The sequence below is a fragment of the Dendronephthya gigantea genome, unplaced genomic scaffold (genome assembly GCF_004324835.1).
Source record: "Dendronephthya gigantea isolate DGI-Jeju-01 unplaced genomic scaffold, DenGig_1.0 000068F, whole genome shotgun sequence".
Taxonomy (NCBI): Eukaryota; Metazoa; Cnidaria; class Anthozoa; order Malacalcyonacea; family Nephtheidae; genus Dendronephthya; species Dendronephthya gigantea.
The window spans coordinates 768404-787819 of record NW_021163078.1 but is presented as its reverse complement, the minus strand read 5'-3'; the positions used below and the strand labels follow the sequence as shown (position 1 = coordinate 787819).

Genomic DNA, 19416 nt, shown 5'->3' with positions numbered 1-19416 from the left:
TCAGAAAAAAATCCATTGTATTTGGCCTCCAGAGCCATTAACCAATAATTACACGACGTCTATACACACTGACCAAAGGATCGCATGCGCAGAAATGTGTTTTATATTGTTACAATTTTGTTTTTCTCTGTATAGTGAGTTTACTCAACTCAGTTTCGTCATATACTGTATAATATATATATATTGTGATATTGATAATATGTATGTAATATACCTCCTATTATGTTTTACGGTTTCGATAAGTGCTATGGAGAGTGGATTCACTTTTTTACTTGGAGCTAGGCAGAGAGAATGCTTTTTTGAAAATCTGAAAGCTAATATGTCTCTTGATTTGGAATATCAGGTATGATTGTGATCATGACAGGTGACAAATCAAAAAAGTTAAAAGAATATTTCCCGATATACTATTGAACAATAGACACAGCATTAATTGTTGTCTAGGTTTAAATACTTTGTTAAGTGAATTATAATCAAGTAATAGTGTTTTGACAGATTTTTTCATTACTTTTGTGATAAATATATTACTAGCTTAAATGATAGATTTGTATAGTTTATGTACATAAGAGTGGTAAGAAAATTAAGGAAAAACCGTTTCAATTTCTAAAATTAAAATTATATTAATTAAGCAATTATGTGATGTCTATTATTTTTACATAAACACTTCTCAATTTAAAAGAACACATTAGCCTTTTATAAGGACACAAAGTGTGTTCAAGGAATTGCTATATTTTAATTAATGCCTGCACTGTAGGAAAGAATTTCCCACGAATCATTTAAGCCAGGCTGGAGGAAAAATATAATAAGAGCATGTCTATTATTTAAATAAAAAAGCGACAGCAGGAGCGGCCTTGAATATGTTGGCAAAAACTGATGAAAACCATATTTCAAATCCATTTAACAAATTAACAATAAACTAACTACTCCAAGCTTTTCCCTAAAGTTACATACAAAGCGTGAAACAAAATTTTCAAGCATATTTTACAAACATAGTTTATCACTGCAAAAACAAAAACATTTGCATGTTTGTCTGATGTGAATTTTAAAATGTTCAAGACATTGTTAAGTACTTGGGCAACCTCGTACCTCGGCAAAAACCTGAAGTACAGGGTTGGTATTTAAGGAAAACACCATAAAAATGCAAAATATAAGTGACTTTTAAAGAATGAACTTTTGATGTACAGACTTAATCAAGTTCTTACTTTCACATCAACTTGAAATTGTGCATGCATGGTAGGGCCATAGGGTGCATGGAGATATGAAGGAATAGTTATGAAGGTATTTTACAAAAATATGAGTAAGAATAAGAAATAGTATGCAAGCTTTTGCAATACCAGTGTTAGCATTAATATAATCACCAAAGAAAAAGTAACAATAACAAATGATGATTTCAAATGCTAATTTCTCAAGTCAGTCATTCTTATTCCTAATTTCTCTACACTAGGTAATTGAAGGTGGAGACCTTGATATAAATTTTGAGGTATTTGACCCAAATGGCAAACGCTTGCTTTATGAAGAAAAGACTTCAGATGACTCTCATGAGCTGGTTATAACTACTCCTGGGATATACAGTTTCTGTCTAGATAATAGCTTCAGTAGCATAACAAGCAAATTGGTTTACCTGGACTTAGGAATTATAGATGAAAATGAGGAATTGGGGAATGGTGGTGCCATGGACACTGTTGTCAATGTTTACGTAAGTTTTCAACATGTTATTATATCATCTTATAACACCGAATATAGTTAGTTAGGGTTAGGGGGTTCAGGTGTGGTTGTCTAAACATGGTTTAACTCGATAATATTGGTGTTGCACCACTTGCCAACTTTAGTATATAATGGGATAATGTAATTCAAAAATTATGAATCAAAATGAGATGAGAATAGTTCAATATATTAATGTTGTTTTATAGTTAAATCATCAGACTGGATGAAGTTAGAATATAATGATCATAAAAATTGAAATATGAACTTTTGTCTTGTTTCCATTCAAACCTATCACAATGCTAACTTTGGATTTTTAATTTTTTTTAAATCATTAGTTGGTGTTGGTTTTTTGTATTTATTATATATTATGTAGTATTTTATTGGCAAGTCCATCATTTTTAAAAGCAATAATAACACATGTGCGATTATTGTGTGTGATCCACCGATCTTGGAAATATGGAATTTAATCAATTTATGTATCATGTTGAGAATGATATCTCACTCCTTTGCTGTGCTCACTTATTTGATATCATTCTTATCACCGAACTATTCTATATATATCACTGCTGTAGACATGTATCAATATAGGTATTTGATATTTCCAGGCATAAGTATACGGGTAGGGCAAAGGGTATTTTCAGGCATAAGTATTTATTGGGCAAAATTGTTATTATAATAATTCTTATTTATAATAAAGTGTTTTTGAAATGGTACTGTATTTAGGCAAATTTAAAAAAAAATGTTTAATTTTACCGGGATTGGCCTCAAGTACGAGTTCAACTTGAGAACATTGGCTTAATTTTAATTAGCAGTTATTATATAAATTTCAACAAGGGTCACAATAAACGTTATTTAAGGGTACATATTATATACATTAGCTAGAAGTTGCTGATTTAATTTTATGAGGCAAAAACAGGAACCATCTGGCCACGCAAATATTTATAAATATCAAACTACAGTATACAGATTACAAAACACACACAACAATACTTACAAATTATAAGCTTATAGCGATTAAATCCTTACAGTAATTGTTCGTAAAAGCATCCATTCAAAACCCCATTATTGTAGGTCATGGGATTTAAGTTTCGCTTTGCTTTTTTCGTCCCTTTTTTAAATGTTGTCTAAATTTTACTTTGGAAATTTACCGTAGAGAAACATTTTTTCCCGCCGTTTTCCTAAAGCATAGGTGACCCAACAGGTAGTGACAGTTATTCATTATAATAAAAAAGAATAGAAAAGATGCCGGATGACTTTTGAGATAAAAACAATTTTTACGAATTTAAGACAGTTAAGACAACACATTTTATATGTTCGTCATTTCACAGCAATTTTTAGTTCGGACTGCATGGCTTTCCTCGTACGACTTTTGTGGCGCATGTGGTCTTACTTTTGTCAATTATTAGTGACATGTCAAAATCAACATGTTCTCAGTTTTAAAGAAAAAATCAAAGGCTGCCCGAAAATAAGCGTAATAATACTGCTAAGATAGGCAACTTCCGCCAGAGATTACTTCATAATAATGTAAACAAATGCAAAAATTATCTATATACAGTAATAAAAACTTAGTTAAACTTAAACCCTTAAAAATAAGGTCTATTGAGTATTGACGATGTTTCTCAACTGAACTCAACTATCTCAATAAGTCGCCAAGTCTGGGCGCGCGCGGCGAGCCTTACGTTTTCATGGAAACACCACGTATTGTAGATACTGTACATGTAAAAAAATAATATACGGGATTTTGGAATAATTCAGACTCGACCTTATTACTGATATATCTGCTTAAAATCTCATATAGGCGAATATTGAAGGGATCCGAACAAAATTGGACAAAGCAAGCTCTTACCAGGGCGCGTTGCGGGCAAAGGAGGCAAGACAACGTTACTTTTTGGAGAGCAATAATTCGCGTGTAATGTGGGTATCTTGTATGGCAAGTATAATAATGATTAGTGTTGGATTAGTCCAGGTATATTTCGTTCGACATTTGTTCGATCAAAGACAAAAAACTAGAGTATAATATTATAGTGATAATTGCTAATTTTCTTTCAAATAGATTATATAGGGTATTAGTACAGTATTATACATAAATATTTTCAGTTACAAATGAAATCTTTAAGGCAAAGTAGTCCTACTAGTTTGAGAATAACACTACTTTGTCGTGATTTAACTTTCTTATCTATATACTATGCATGTTTCTAACCTTTGGCCATATTGCTAAGGGGGTGGGATTTCGTTTGAATTTTGTTTCGTTTTCTAAACATTTCAAAAAGTTTCGAAGTATATTTTTCAACAATTAAGATATGAAAACTCTGCAATTATCCGCAATTTCATGATGAATAATACATCTCCTGATATAGCACGATTCCCCTGTGCCGATATTGGCAATAAAGTATATTTTCACAGGCGTGTGTATACTATATTGCAGTAAACTGTCAAAATAGGATTCTTTAAATGCCAAATTTAGATGGTTATTGTAATCAGTAATAATTTCATTTCGTTGTGAGTACGTGCAAGGGTGGCTCAGAGATAATAATAGGGTAACAAGGAGGAATTTCGTTTTAGACCAATCAGAAAATTGGTTTACATTTTAGTAACCCAATCAGAATGAATAAATATTGGCTACTTCTGGTAAAAAGGTACATTGTATGTTTACCATTTTACACGAAGTATTAAAAATTGAGGCTTCATGGTTGGCTTAGCCTGAAAAAGATAAACAAATTAGTTTAAAATTAGTCTACTGGGGCCCGTTGTTCAAAGCTGGGTTAGCGCTAACCCTATATGTTAAATTTTATTCCGCTGTTTTGGTTTATATGCTTCTGCACCGCCGTTTGTTTCAAGACTTTACAAAATAAGACTTTGATTGATCCACAAATTATTTATCAAAAAACATGTTCAACTTCATAAACGAGCGATTAAAAAATTGATGTAAAAATTTGAGTTACCCCTGGGTTAAGCTAACCGGCTTTTGAACAACCGGCCCCAGATTAGTTTAAAACGAATTCAAATTCCTCCATGTTAATGAACTTAAAGTCCGCTTTATAACCTACCACACCGTTTATTGCACGTGATATATCATCGTCGATTTAACTGGCTGCATGCAACGCATAATTATTTAGTGTTCAAAGTACAAATATATGTGCAACTAACTTTGGTTGTTATATTGAACAATTCGTTTTAAGATGCTGATAGATGATGTTGCGGGTCATTTATAAACTGTATATATACCAAATCAATTACCTCATATGTCAGTGAAAGCATACGTTTTTACTGTTGCATCTGAAATATTCATATATAGTTATAGTTGTCCACGTGCTTTTTAATTGTGGATAAATGTTTAGATTCTTAATTTTATTTTTAGAGAGAGTATTATCTTAATTTTTTACTTTAGGTATATATTTTTGTAACTTTATAAATATAGAGTATTTTAGTACATAAGTTTTTATTATATTATATTATATTTCTATAAATTAAATATTTCATTATTCTTTTCGTTTTAATAAGTTTTTATCAGTAATTATTTCCTACTACGGCTGAATCATGCTGCAATCATGCATGGAGGATCGATCACCTTGGTCATGGCGGTCATCATAACTCTGCATATTCTAAACCATACATGGTGATATTTACCAAACAGTAAAAAATGGTTTTCGCAAAGTGACAAAGAATATATATAACATGAGGCTGACATTAACATATAGTTTTATTATAAATCCCTTCTTTACATTACAAATGGCCAAAACTGACAGCGACAGCGATCCGTAAACGCAGCAATCTTCGGTTTTCCATCACAAACACATCGGGTATCGCCTTTCCCGCAGAGATATGGAAGATTACGTACCGGCTCGCATACTGAACTCGTTGCACGATTCGGTACGTCTATGATTCGAACTCCCTCCACAAAATTAGGAGGCTTACATTGACGAATACTACACATACGTTGACCTATGGGTAACAAGGGTCCCGTTCTACAGTTTATCCGGCAATGTGCGTATTTAGGGTCAATAAGGTCACCTTTTTGGCAGGTTTTTGGATTCCTTGGGTCGCAGTCTGTTCCGTCCCGAATTTTGCAGTTCCTAAGTTGGTTTATAGCTTGTAGGACAGCTCTTGCAATTTCCATATATACGTCGACCTTACTGTAACGTTTTAGACATTTGCGGAAATTGGTATTGCAGTGACAAGGTCTATGACTCATTATGTTACCATGGTGACCGCTGATGTCACCATTCCCGCATTTAAGCTGTCGTAAGCAGCAAGCGTCGACGTAGTTTAAGACAGCTTTTCCTTTTTTTACCAAATCACCTTTGAAAGTACAGTAGTTCGTGCTTCGTGATACAAACTTGATTTCTTCAACGTTTATACACGCATAGCCCTCGTCCTGTTTGCTGCCCTGTAAGTGTAAAGATACGTCACACTAAACTGAGGCGAGATATTTGCTGCAGCCAGCAATTCAATCTCTTTTAAATGTTGCACATCTGTCACCCCATCTAAAAATATTCCTAAATTTGTAAAGACCCTATTTAAAAATAACCTTAAGTATTGATACCCCATCCAAAATTTTAAATTTTAAAACCTCATCCACAAAAATAGAAAACAGTATTGGATGTTTAGACTATATTCATCACATAAAACACTACTTTTAGTAAACCTGGGAATCATGATATATTTTCATCTTTTACACCAACTCCAAATATACACCAGCTCATGATTATTGTACAGGGACAATTCTATTATTAAATCATTTGATAACCTAGCAGTTTATATTTGTTATTAAATTTTGAAGTCTGCCTTTGTCAGAAAGCGAAAAGTATTCATACCCTATCCTAAAACAATATAATTCGTCTCGTATACCCCACGCCAATCAGCTCCATACTCCAGGGGCCAATTGTATAAAAGACTATAGTTAACTTTTAACAGTAGTTAAGGATAGAATTGGCCAATCAGAGTCGTGTATTTCTAAGTTAATTATACAGGATTTAACTATGCAAAATGTAGCTAAAGAGTTTTATACAACCAGCCTCAGCCCAGTTATTTTTCACCTCTGAGTTTTTTATCACTCCCTAACCCCATTTTCACTGCCCCACCGTCTGTGCACCACCTACATGGTCATTCCTATTTATTTATTTGTTGCATTTGGAACTAAAATCGAGCTCCAGTTTCGCTCGTGCGATTTCCCAAAATAGGAATAGGTTTTATTTACCTCCATGTGCCAGGCTGACAGTTCATCATGCAGTTCAACACATTCCATGCCATCGTCAAGACAAACCGAGGGGTTTACTGTGCATTGATTTATTCCGAGTGAGCACTTCTCCTTACTCGACGGAGGGCATTTACAGGACACCACGTTATTTTTCGCTGTACACGCAGCTTGCTTGTCGCTGCAGACGTTCGGTACCTCACAATAATCAATAAAATACTGACATCTAGAAAATGAAGGAGTAGATTACTTGACATGAAGTATGTTTACATCTGTGATGCTGACTGTATCGAAAGACTTGTTAAACTTCGAGTTGAAGTGATTCTTATAGTTTCTTAATTGCAGTTAGAATACACAGGTGGTATAAAGAAACCGGCACCCTTTCAATTCCAAATTATATTGGCTATAATGCCAGCCTCGTACCCAGGCGCTCTAGTAGAAAACATATGACGTTGGACTCAGTAACTTCTCAGCCACCATATCCAGGTAAGCTGAGAAAAAACAAGCGCGCGTGGGTGCACGCTTTTATATCGCTTTTATATATATATATATATATATATATATATATATATATATATATATATATATATATATATATCAACGTCCTGGATGCATCCGTGCATGGTTTTTTCTCGCGGCGAAGCTTCCTTCGTCAAAACCACCCTAAGCATCCCCGCGCGCTCCCTTTTTTTCCAGCAGACCTCTTTATAATAGCTGAATGCAACGTTATGTTTTTTACTAAAGCGCCTTGGTATACGAGGCTGCTATAGTGTGTTGTAGTAATTTCACAGTCATGTCACAGTCATTTAAAACACAACTCACTGGTTCTTATAGGAAATTAATATTTTCTAAATCTTATTATTTATATTTTTTTCCAAATTATAATGTCATGAGTTCCCATTTATGCCCCTGTGCTAATCTTACCCAGCCATTACTAAAGTAGCTTCTCTGAAATTACTATGTTACAACTAATTCAAATTTCAAGGTTCAGATTTCCTATACACCGTTTGTAGGGTGAACTTTAAATCGTTGTAATGCAGTTTTTAATGATAAGAATTTTTGTCACAACTTACCGGCAATGACTTTTCGCCAAATTTTTCACTCCGTCCGGTGCATCGCAAACGCATCTTGTTCCTTTTTCACCACAGATAAACTGCCCTTTCCCAGTGCGCTCTACCGGCATGCATGTTAGGCCTTCAACATCCATCGCCACAACTCGCGTATTCAGTGCACGACGATGCACTACCTCAGGCTGACAGCGGCGTAAAGAGCTTTCTTTGTATTCTGAGGTCAGGGAGAAGCGAAGATTCGACGGAGAGCGTAGTTCACAGTCTAGGAATAAAAATTAAGCCATCTGTTTTGGATTGAACAGGGAACGCGATTTTTAAAACCGAAGATCTGCTCTAGCTGGTTTAAGGGAGCCTTCGAAAACAAGCTATCAAACAAAGTTTTAACCGCCCTAAAATTGCATGTCATCAATGCAATATGAATATTATAGCATATAATAGTATTTTATCTCTGACACCTATAAATGGCACTGGGCTGACCACTATGCATGGTTGGTGACCTTTTTTTGGCATGTTGCTTTCTACATAAAACTGATCTTGTGCACATAGAAAAATCTGATAGAATAACTTTCAGCATCGCTTTAGGAAATATACCCTGACGCTTTTTTGAAGCGTCAAGCGTATGCGATATAGTCTTGGTGTTGTGAACATGTCTAATGGCTGATTACACTGATGTTATAGAATATTTCTATGACTATATGTGTGTGTAGTGAACAATGATCGAAATTAATTACAGAAATAAAGACAAATGTACATCAGTGAAGTAGACGACTATACTTTAACGTCGAAAGTAACACGACAGTCTATATAAACTGGCATGCAAGCCTGTACAGTCGATTGCATATATATGAAGCTAAAGATGTCTTTTGGACGCTTTAATTCATTCGATTACATTGCAAACAAAATGAGAGCTTAGATCTGCATGGTTTCCATTTAGTCGTACTGTCGTGAACAAGTCATTTTCACGGTTGCAAATTTGTCTGTGTTCAAATCGGTAATTTTTGGCTATCCTTGAGATGTTTACGATACTATATAGCGACTATATGGGAACTTGCATGGCATAAATATTAGCCTATAAATATCGGTATAACTATTAGTGCATGCAGGGAGAAACTAAGTACATATTTGTATAGCTACTACTGATTTTTTAATAGCAAAATAGTAATTTTAAACCAATTTTTTACCGAGCATTTGAAGAGATAATATGATAAAAAGCGGGAAACAAAAGAACATTTAAAAAAAGAAAGGTTAGCGGACCTGCAATAGTGGGTTTGATAAGATCCCCCATGCGACAATCATTCTTCTTAAATGGATCACAATTTGATTTCAGTGGCAATATGAAACGGTTATTAGCCGCTAGACACTGTAATTGAGATGGATTTTCCACACACGAGATGGAAAAAACGGATAAAAAACGATGAAGTAAAACTAATATAAATAATTGTTTCATCTTCGACATTTTGAGAGCATTAATTATAACGTCAGTAATTATGCATTTGAGTATAAGCGCGTGCCTGCTCGCGCTTTTCCGCAAAAAGACTGTTGCTTAGCATTTATTAGCTACTCGTGTCTTAATTTTAGATTATATATAGAGGGATTTTTTTTCCTTGGTATAAAGGCCATTAATTTCATCAGGTTTTTGAACTGGCATTCAAAGCTTGTATTGGCAATATTGCACTGATGAAGGCCTCGCGTTAACGGACCGAAAGCTTTGCAGTATTAAATACTTAGGTGGTGTACCTAATAAAAGTGACAGTCTGTAGTCAACTCCATCATCTAAAATTTGAAAAGCCGAAACTCATACGTCAAATACTCAATATAACGACCATAGAATGCATTATTTTTCAAACATATATAATGTTACTAATCTCGCTAATAATGATTACATACAAGAATTTTTTTCAAGAGACATTGCTATTTTTTTCTTAGTCAAACTGTCGAGAAAACATATCGAATGATCCTCATCTACCATAATAAAGCTATTCTATAAAACTGGTTTGTAAATAGTGTTAAGAAACGTCGAACCAAACTCACTATCGGTTTCAATATTATAAATGCCGTGAAAACAGTTATTATATCTTTACTAGAAGGACGGAAGTAGTGCATGACAGTAAGTGGGTTTTAATCTACATGCAGTCATCTCTAACTGAGCTATTTTTTTGAAGCCATTTTCTTCATAAGTGCTACGGCCAACACAGTATGTCCAATTTGCCTGAATTTCCCTTTTATGGCAATTGTTTCGTCTTCTTTTAGACCAACAGATTCAATGTAGCTGAACGCTCTATGTCTACTGTATTCAGTTTCTGCTGTACTTGGAACCGCAACCCTCGTCGATCGACCGTATTCTGGGTTATCCATGCACGATATTGTCCTAGCTCTTGCCCGCCTGCTTTTGACTTCTTCTAGGTCGCATACCGTTTGTGATCGGTTCCGTGCCCTGGGCACAAGGCATACGTCGTTATTGGGAAAAGCACGAAAAACGGCCGAAGAGTTTCTCACTCTATTGTTCGTCCAACTTGTAATTCCATTATTACCATAATTGGAATCATCTATCGTCTTTCTTGCGTCGTCGACTGGAACGCAAACGCTTCCTTGGAGATTCGCAAGGGTAGGAAGCTTTGTAATTCCATGATGGTGATCCGAAGTAGTCCTCGTGAAAAGAATTCCATCAGAAGAATAATCCTCACTTGCCATTCCTGTTTGGGTTTTTGGTGAATGATGAATTTCACATTGCTCTTTCCCTTCTTTCGCCCCTCTAACGCACTCGAAGTTAGTTAATAAGCTTTTCTTATACAGATCTTCGTTTGGACTCGCATTCCTGTCCCTGCTTATCATTCTCGTTGGTGTTTTTGATGGACGATACATTTGGCATTGTTGATTTTCCTGTGTTGCGCTTTCCCTAATTTCATCCAGTTTCTGCACAGAGAAATTCGGAAGGGAACAAGACTTAACGTAAGGAGGCCTTCTTGTAAAAAGCTTCGTATTTTTTGAGTTGGGCGTTGACTGAGTTCTAATTTCTCTATCTTTGAGATTTTGCGAGTCATCGTTTTTGTCTAATGCGTTGCTTTTTTCCATTGATCCCATTTTTTGGGAATCATTTTCATCGTGGTCATGGACATGCTCTGAGTAGGAATCGCTATGAATTGTATATGTTCTGCTTTCTTGGCGAGTGTGAAATTCAGGTTTTTGAGAATATTCGCTTAAGTGGTGCTGTATTTTAGAGGATACCCCTGTAAAAATAAAAGAAATAGGCACCATGGTTTGAAATATATAAATAACATGGCGATCGATCACGATGCATTAGTGAACTCTATATGAACTGGAACGATTACTCGGCCGCCATCTTTGAAGCCAATTTGAAGCCGAAATGGGTACCAGTGCCAATCCCTTTCTATTGTTTTTGACTTCACGGTCGACGATCGCACCGACAAAAACGTCTTCAAATTAAGGGACTGGTTCAGGTACCTATTTCGGCTTCAAATTGACTTCAGAGATGGCGGACAAATAACCATCAGAGTTGCCAGATTACTGAATAAATAGCCAAATATTATTACCATAATCGTTATTTTCTTTGTTTCAAACAAAGAAATCAAAGGGCCGACTATAACAATGTTTGGCTTCTTTTTTCAGTTATCTGGCAACCCTGATAAGCATTAATTATCGTTCCAGGGTTTATAGACTTCACCGCGATGCATATAGTGACCAACAACGCGCGCTCGTATTTTTATCCCGGCTAAGCTTTCTGTCCTGATACTGATGAATGTCACAAGCCGGTTATTCGCATGAAAAACTTGATAATATATCCTACACGACGAGTACTTGTAGTAACGTTCGATGATTTATTTGAGTTATTCACCATGCAAAATCGCAAGAATATTATGTTGTTGAAGAATATAATGTAAAAGAATAAAACAAATTAAACGCCGAAACCTAATGCATGTGCTCTATATGTTCATGAGTGGTGTAATATCAACTGTTCATGAGTGGTGTAATAATGAACTTGTTCAAACCTTGTGACGAGACATTACTTTTCTTAATAAGCGACTTTTCTTGGTGATCATATTTATGCACTTCTTCATCTTCGTGCTCTTCTTTTTTCCCGAATGTAATTCCATCTTCAGTCATTTTTTGCTCCCACGCTTTCTTGGATGAATTTTCTTTTTTTCCCTTTCTAGATTCTTTTAGCAACGTTCCGTTAATTTGCTGGATAGCTCGTCTAACTTTAATAATTTGAGACAATTCCTTCTCGACCACTTTCTTCTGTTTTTCATAACTTTTCAATTCTTTTTGTAAGGTGACGTGGTGCATGTAATTTCGATGTGTCAGTACTTTATGTAAATGAGCATTTGTTTCTGATTTAGCCATTTGTATTCCTTGCACCAGGCTGCCGCAGACTTTCACACGTAATTTATAACTGAAAGAAGTTAAAGTTCTATTATTTATATAATTATGTATCAATTGAGTAACATTTTTATAAAATTTAGAAACGTTAGATACTTTCTGAAAATTTATCTTATATTTATTTAGTTTGTTCGTTGATTTGGCTGTGTATATATATAAAGTTATGGGGCTGATTATAGAGTATCTACTTTCAGTACTGAGGATTTTTGTGGCAATATAGTCAAATGTACAATGTGAGCGGTAATAGAATGATAATAATAATAATAGTTTCAAATCAATTTAGCATTAGGGTAAATCGATTATGATTTTTGGAACTTCACTCGATGTAGGTAAATTCTAGAGGTTTAAAGGGTCTTAATTTCGAGTGGAATTATTACACATCAATTAAATTCAAGCCAGGAACAGTTGATGAAAAATGAGTCAACTACAGGTCCTCCGGCAGGAATCGAACCTATGCTTTTGCGATGCCGGTGCAATGCTCATGCTCAGTGACAGTGGCAAAACATAACACCGGCATCGCAAAAGCGTAGGCTCGATTCCTGCCGGAGGACCTATATAGTCGACTCATTCTTCATCAACTGTTCCTGGCTTGGATTTGAAGTGGGCATGTGTAATTTCACTCGAAATTAAGACCCTTTAAACCTCTTCAATTTAGCATGATAGCAATTATACATGCAGCCTTGCAAAAATATTACAATGGCAATGCAAACTTTTATTGAAAACATGCATGGCATAAGCTTTCTCACGAGACAACTGATATTGTAAAAGTGTTTAAAACTATCATTATTCTTTGCAATTTGACTATTGCCACTGACAAAAGTAATTGAAACACCTTTATGTATACTGATATATATATTATTATGTTTTGTATATGTCTACAGGAATTGTCTAAGCCTGTCCGAAAAAGTGCTACTAAGATTTTGAATCTCAATCTTTGCATGCAGATCAATGGCCTACATCTTCCGATATGCGAACTTAAAAGGTTTTATGATTCAGACAAAAAATCAGGATAAAAATCTAATCACGGTCATCATACATTTCTTCGAAATTATCCATAAACTATATCTATTTGTGTTGTACTGATATATATGTCATGATATATATATATATATACTTACTTAGTTACAGCGGCACTTTACAAGAAGCTTCAAAAACGTTAAAAATGGTGTCCATGTCAACGTATAATGACCAAATATATTCACCATAATCATTTATATAGTTGTGTAAAATTCTGATATATGCATGTTATAGTGTATGCATTGCATTAACACATAAACCCATATGCTGGACAGGTAATTTAACTGTGCAGTTATTTGTAGCTTGGCAACAGTTAAATGGTCATAGAACAAGAGTGATAACAAGCCTATAGAAACTCTATGCAAATGCTAAGCGATTAAAAACCGATTTGTTGTGTTGATGTCGCTAGATAAAGGAGACTTTATTGCCTTTCATGTTATTTTAACTCTCCGTTATTGATCCTTTTATTGATCCACAATCCCTTGTCAAAGTCGGAATGGCAGATGGTTTCAGCATATCGGATTATCACCAGTCATCTATCCCTTACATTCGTATCACTTCTATATGAACCAACCAATCACGACTCAAAACCTGTCGGTCAGGGAACTCGTTTAGGATCAAAGATGTCGCTCCAAATGACATTATTTTTTGTTTTCAACTATTGACTTGAAAATGCACTATCCGATATTCAAACTTGTGTCTAATATATACGTACTTAAAAAATATATGAAAATGTACAAACTCTTTGAAGCGCCCTGTATAGATACCATCGGCACCCCCCCCCCCCCTCATCTCCCTCCCCATACAACTGGCAAAATGCTTTGAAATTCAACCGAGAATTTTAAATTGTATTATTTAGTTTGTAGTTACATCTATGTATCTGCATGTGAGCAAAATTATCGCGAAAAAGGCTCTGATGACACTCCTGCAAAAATGCTCATTTCCTAAGAGCTCATTTAATAGAACAATTAAATTAAATTTTTAAACGTTCTTGCTCGACGGCGCCTTGGTGGCGCTTCGTGAGCCTGGACCCCCCAATCACAAGTACGTTGATGTTGACCGACGTAACCAAATTCGGCATTTTTTCCCTGTAATTGACAGCTTTATAGAAATAAGACTTTTCCTATCAAAAAACGTATATACATATATATATATACTATACACCCACCAGTTATGTATTGTGCGCCCTTAAGTTCAAATATACTGATGTTTAGTAATCTTTAAAAATAGCATAACATGCACGGATCAAATGTAATGATATTCTTGTAATCTTGCAAGGCAATTTTGCAATTATAAATTATTATAGAAAATGTGGCGCCTTCACAAATACTTTGAAGTGATCAAATTGGTCTGATTATTTGAAATGATCAAATGCGTTCTGTCTTTGAAAACTCGATCGGTTTTCTAATTGCGATCTGTACGACCACAAAGTGCGTCACGAATCATATAACGCCGTTTTCCCGCCCTCTCTTCGACGCCCAGGTGTGGCCACCTGGTGCTCGTTAATTTAGACCGTATATTTTCATATCTTTTCTTCAGGGAGGGTTTTTTGTGCGGCGTTTATATACACTTTATAAAATAATCTGCGACGTCAATTGTCGGCATAGTCATATGTTTATATATCGTTTTGTAGTTTGCTAATTTACAACAATGAATACCAATTTTCAAACATAAAATTTTTATACTGACTGCAAACATCTTGTAAACCTAAAATATGCATGAGCTATAGTGCTGAAAATCGATGGCACGAAATTCACATAATTCCAAGTGCATGGTTCTTCGGCGCATGTTTTTTCCTATACCTCATTAAATTCTATGCTTGCAAAAGTTAGTGTTTTTTTTCAGAGTATATTCTCCCTTTTAATTCAAAAAAATTGTATCAGACAAACGTTCTGCTGTCTTCCTTGCATTACAACTGAACTGATGCGCTGTAATGATCCAAATTATGATTGGTAAAATAAAAACTCGATTGGTAAAGTTGTCTAAATAACCTAAACAATCTCAACAACGTAAAGAATGCAAAAGATTTTTAGAATACACGATGTTTATGTTGTTTCCCAGTTAATTTTTTTTCATCAAAATTTTACACTATAGATGCACTTTTTACACTATTTACATGCACCTCAAGTGTATCAAGGACCTTTAAAAACCCACAAAACTATATAATTTATGTAATTTCCTTGAAAAAACCGAGTGTTTATATACATTTATAGTTATGATCAAACCATAAGCATGCTTTGTTTACAAAAAAGGCGTATTTATACATGGTATAATCCGTCAATATCTTAAATACCTGATAAGTTCAAAAAAGAAATTTGGTTTTCTTCCTGTTAGTACGTCTATATGCGATTATTATAGGAAAGATTTTTGTGGTTTCTTGAACAGAGGAGCTAGCGATCGCATGTGTGGTAATATAATGATGCCTTTTACTATCAATTGTTATGAATAAATAACATGGTTTTGTCGCGTTTTCCTCTCATTAACTTTTTAAATGTTTTTTTCCCTTTGGCACGGAGTGTCTTGGCTGTTTAGACACCACAAATTCGACCATTTCATGTTTTATCTTTTCAACTGACGAGTTCAATAAGGAAAGGTTTCTTAATTGTTCCTTCCCGTGACTGTGTTTGAATGCACATTCACCTCTCAATACCTCACAAGCTTAACTAAGCATGGTTACAATCGTTTATCTTGAAACAAAGGCCACATGCACATGGTAACTTGGATGAAAGTGAACACTTCATGGAGAATTCATCATGTTTACTCCGATGCATCAGAGATTACTGCGAGAAACAATGCATTTTAGTTTTCTACGTCAATTTGATCATTCCGTTTTTCCGTGAGCCTCTCATGCCAACCTTGTACCAAGGCTTTTTCCTCGTAGAAAAAAGCCTGGGTACGAGGTTTCCTGTCATGCACGCAAGTCATGCCATGTAATCTCTGGCGCCTTATACTAACATAAGAGCAGATCCGTACTCAGTCTTTTAGTCACATTCCCGTTTGCCAAAGTGATACGATATTTAATTGCAAAAACAGTCATATAACGGTTTGTATGTAGTCAGAAATTATATTAATACATGCAGACAAAGCCTATATGAATATGAATAATGAAAATGACTTCATAATAAAGGCAATGTTTTATCTTGTCGAGTTGTTCGCTTTCTTCAATAATTGCCATGTAATATATTCTCCGATACACCGCATGAGACAGATGCTAGCTTTATTTCCTTGAAAATGTCTACCAACATGAAACAATATTAATGATCCTGCCTGATCCCCGTACATGCATTGCATGAATAAAGCGTGGGACGGCTGGCGCAGCATGCATGATGTTCTCCACTCATTTTAACAAATTACCAGCATATGCAGGTAATAGCCGATAAATTATGAAAACCAGTTAATATTTCACATGTTATGACTTCATAATGTCTTTAATGTTATCCTTACGGCGCCAGTCGTCATTAATTAATTATTCAAGATATTCTTTACACTCAGCAAAAACGAATTTGTGATATTGGTCGCTTTTGCAAAATTCATTTAATTCTCACCTTTTGTGAGGTTTCTTTCCATAGCGACTGCCTCGGTTCGCCGCTTGTCGCTACTTGCTTTGGCTCATAGACTCGCGTGAAAAAAGGCACTAAATCGAGCTAACTCACTAATTAAAAAATATTCGTGACTTAAATAAGCTCGATTAACATGCAGATCTGGCCAGGCTTTTATAAACAGCGGTGATAAAAAGCCCTGAATCACATAAGGCACTTTTAAAATTGTCTGATCCATCAAACATGTCCGGCATAGATCAAAATTAATATCAGTTCGAAAGGAAGTCGAAAAAACTGGATCGATCCCTTGTCGATGTAGAGACAGAATATCGGGTGTGGCCTTTTGTCACCTGATCGCGCAGTTTCGGCTTAAAATTATTAGCTTTAAAGATGGCGACCGGGATATCGTTCAAGTTCACATGGAGTTCGCTGCACCACTCGGATCATAGTATTTACTTACTTCGGTAGCACAATGTCATCTCACGCTTCGCGCGAATTCGGCTAAGCCGGATCATTTAGGGGCTGTTTACATGAGCCCGGCTACCCGAAATTCAACGAAGCGTGAGAGGACTTTGAGGTATTGAAACTGAGTCATTATGACACCAAACAAGCACATGCTATTGTTACGGTGATTATACGACTACCAGGATCATGTTATCTGCTCATTTCAATATCTCAAAATCATCTAACGCTTCGCTGAATCTCGGGTACCGGGCTCATGTAAACAGCCCCTTAAACAAGCCGATCACAAGCAAGCCAGATTTCTTTGACAAGGGCCCATGTATAGTTGCTATGCGCATTACCATTTCTTCTGTAACATTCCTTTTCCTCCACTTTCCAGTACTATCATTTAGTTCCATGATAAACTTTATTTTGCCCAGATTTTAAATATTTTTTTCTTGGAATGTTTCTGAATGAAAACAGTAGCCTGTATCTATCTCATTCGTTGACCAAGTACTTAAAGGTTGACCATTTATCTTTCTAACGCGTTGGGTTTTACTTGAAGTGATAGTAATAATGTATATGACTGAGGTGTATGAATTAATATTGTGATGTTGCTTCTTTTAAATACCAACCGAGCAAGCTGAAAAACCACCGTGGGTTACGTTAGGTTACTTTTTAACATTTCGGAAGGTTTAGTAAATATTATTCAAATGGTCGAGATTTCAAGGCCAAATTGATAGCAAATACCTATATCGTTGTCCATTTCAAAAACGAGAAGTCGTCAAGCAATTTCAGAAATGGTTCATTTCATCGACACGTATTAACTACAGGTTTCATTGAACGACGTTTCAAATAGTTGCAGATTTCATTCACAAACACCATCGGTCACGTTTTCAGGTGATAGAACGTGATGTTCTCTGCATGCATCGAATTCATTACAGTAATTACCAGCAGAAAAAAATTTGTAGCTGTTATTAAACGGTATTTTTTACACAGTTCTGATCATTTTTTCCTATTCAAACAACGCAAAAAAATAGATTTAAGATAGGAAAATTCACGACCTTCGAAATCATGAATGAAATAGTTTTAGTTGGCGAAAAAAGTCACGCATCTTCTAAAAATGATAGGTTCCAAATGATATTCTCTTGTGCGCTCATTTTCGGGCCACTATTGCTACACTCTTGTTCGCATGCAAGAAAAAAAGGAATGAGAAGTATAGCATTAATTTTCAAGAACATCACGTAGCTATATAAAAGATGGTTTGCGTTTTCTTATCCGATGCACTACAGTATGGAAAATTGATAGTCAATTGCCAAATTTGGCATATAGTAGCTACAGTTGTGGTGACATAATAATTTTAATGATCATAAGATAACAACTTTATTAATACAAAAAATGCTTCAGCTCACGTACATCTCACCGTGAAGGAGTTTTTTCGAAAACCTACGAGTGTTAACGGATAATAAAATCAAGCAAGTCGTAGTAAAAGACTTCGCACACTCTATACAACTCTTTGTATAATTGGGTATAGCTGCATGTATAAAGAGTAACATATTGATGAGATTGTTCGTATGTAAGCTACAAAACTTATTCTCATCAACATTATGATCTCACGCATGCAATCGGTTCATGAACTCTGTAGTTCATACACTCCGGCCCATGAACCCCGCGGCTACAGATTTGACTGGCTCGATCAAGTGGAAGCGATATTTTTTCTTCATGTTTGTATATGCATAAACTGATAATATCACTTCACATTTCATAAATTGTCTTTCAGTGATACTTATAAAGGCATGTAATGTAACATCGCCGTTGTATATATAAATATAGCGCTCGTTTTTACTCGGTTTGGTTTTTTGAGTCGCAAGTTGGTTGCATTTAACGATTTCGAGTTAAAACATTCTTACTGCATGCACGCATATATAGCTACACAAATATATTGATATTGGATTTGCCATCTATATAGCTTGCATGTAAATCAGCAAATACGTTTAACAATTGGACATCAAATCCGTTCAATTTTTGTAGTTTGACTACGTCAAAGATTCATCGC

The 19416-nt window shown here is 35.2% G+C and overlaps 2 protein-coding genes across 2 annotated transcripts; one reads left to right on the top strand and one right to left on the bottom strand.

Moving 5' to 3' along the window:
* Positions 1-120: 120 nt before the first annotated feature.
* Positions 121-4604, top strand: LOC114531101 (transmembrane emp24 domain-containing protein 5-like). The gene is made up of 3 exons (XM_028552746.1): positions 121-343; positions 1442-1693; positions 3500-4604. The coding sequence occupies exons 1-3, from the start codon at positions 200-202 to the stop codon at positions 3716-3718; spliced, it is 615 nt and encodes a 204-aa protein (XP_028408547.1). The 5' UTR covers positions 121-199; the 3' UTR covers positions 3719-4604.
* A 5231-nt stretch (positions 4605-9835) lies between these two features.
* On the bottom strand, positions 9836-13668 carry LOC114531113. Its single transcript, XM_028552762.1, has 3 exons — positions 13482-13668; positions 11973-12376; positions 9836-11192 (listed from the first exon to the last, which is right to left on the bottom strand). The coding sequence occupies exons 2-3, from the start codon at positions 12325-12327 to the stop codon at positions 10114-10116; spliced, it is 1434 nt and encodes a 477-aa protein (XP_028408563.1). The 5' UTR covers positions 12328-12376; positions 13482-13668; the 3' UTR covers positions 9836-10113.
* Positions 13669-19416: the final 5748 nt, after the last annotated feature.